Source organism: Trypanosoma conorhini (genome assembly GCF_003719485.1).
Source record: "Trypanosoma conorhini strain 025E chromosome Unknown Tco_14.4_contig_00074, whole genome shotgun sequence".
Classification (NCBI taxonomy): domain Eukaryota; phylum Euglenozoa; class Kinetoplastea; order Trypanosomatida; family Trypanosomatidae; genus Trypanosoma; species Trypanosoma conorhini.
Genome location: NW_021704161.1, coordinates 21,298 through 22,593, shown reverse-complemented (window position 1 = coordinate 22,593; position 1,296 = coordinate 21,298). Strand labels below are relative to the sequence as shown.

The window sequence follows — 1,296 nt, the reverse complement described above, 5'->3', positions numbered from 1 at the left end:
TTGTACGACACCAGCGCCCCCGCCACGTCTCTCGACATCGTGTAGCACCAGCCAGCCATGAAGTTCACACCTAATGAGCGGTTTTGCACGCGAATCCCCGTCCCGGCATGAATCCCCATGTAGATACCTCGGCGCGGCAGAAGGCGCAGGTTGGCCAGGAAGAGCGGCACACGGAGGAACATGTCATCATCGCCCTTCGCAAGATAGCTGGCGGTGGGGAAGAGGCGGAGCGCAAGGTCAAACCACAGGTACGTCTTGCGGCTCATACCAATCGCAGCCTCGACGCCAGAGAATCCACCAACGCCGACTTTCTTTTCAGGTGCCACACGCCCCTCATTCATTGGCAATGCGACCACGTCGTGCCACAGCGCCGCCTCCTCCTGCAGCGCGGCAGAGTAGTTGTAGCCGTGTGCCGGGTGCCGCCCAAGGACGTAGAGCACAAGCATTGCACCGGCAAAGCCATTCGCGCGCGTCGCCACACCGGGGAAGCGCCAGCACGTCGACCGCTGCAGGTTGCGTCGCCTCCGCCTCGCCTCAGTGTCTTCCGATGGAACGCCCAGCACTAGCAGGTACTGCCGCTGGCTCCATGTGTCCACAGCCCTGCGTGGGATGAAGGCAAGCGCCGCTTCGTCCGCTGCGACGGCTCGCGAGTGGAGGTAACTGTCGCGTCCTGCTGCGTCGCCATCGGAGGCAGTGTCAAGCCTGATAGACAGCAGGGCCGTGGCCAAAATGAAGAGAAGCAGCAGCAGGGCCACATGCTTCAGCTTCCGCTTCGTTGTCAGCAACTTCGACTTTGGCATGGGCACTGCTGGTGTGAGGGGGCGGAGCAAGAGAAAAGGGCGCAGTGCGTGTGGGGGCAACAGGCGAGAGACACAAGCAGCACAGCGGAGACGGGCGGAGGCTACACGGCCGCACCGCGCCACGCAGCCATACAAATGCACAGAGGCCCGCCGGCCAACCCAGCGCACCCCGCCAGCAGACAGCAGGGAGAGAGAGCACGAGAGGCGCAGCTGCGGCACCCAGAAGCAAGGGGGCCGTGAACCACTGGCGTTGCCTCGTCCCCTGCGCCCAGAAAGAGCGGAGAGGGCGTCACGGCACGTGTTCTCCCCGCAACAGGTTTTGTGTCATCGGCACTGGCAGCGGCCACCCCGTGAAGGCTCCACCCACAAAGGCGCCACACAAACATGCGAGAACGCAGCGCCTCAGCCCCCAAAGACGAGCAGCCGCCGGGAGTTGAGGGCCCAGGCGTAAGAAGACACGCAAAAAACACACACACACAAACACTAAACCCCGCCA

General features: G+C 63.3%; 1 protein-coding gene across 1 annotated transcript, besides 1 other annotated feature; it reads right to left on the bottom strand.

Moving 5' to 3' along the window:
- Window positions 1-2: 2 nt before the first annotated feature.
- On the bottom strand, window positions 3-800 carry Tco025E_02020 (UDP-Gal or UDP-GlcNAc-dependent glycosyltransferase; the record flags this gene model as incomplete). The annotated part of the gene is made up of 1 exon (XM_029368956.1): window positions 3-800. A coding segment is annotated over one exon (798 nt), but the record flags the coding sequence as incomplete, so codon positions are not given.
- Window positions 801-1,255: 455 nt separating this feature from the next.
- Window positions 1,256-1,284: a microsatellite.
- Between the last annotated feature and the right edge of the window lie 12 nt (window positions 1,285-1,296).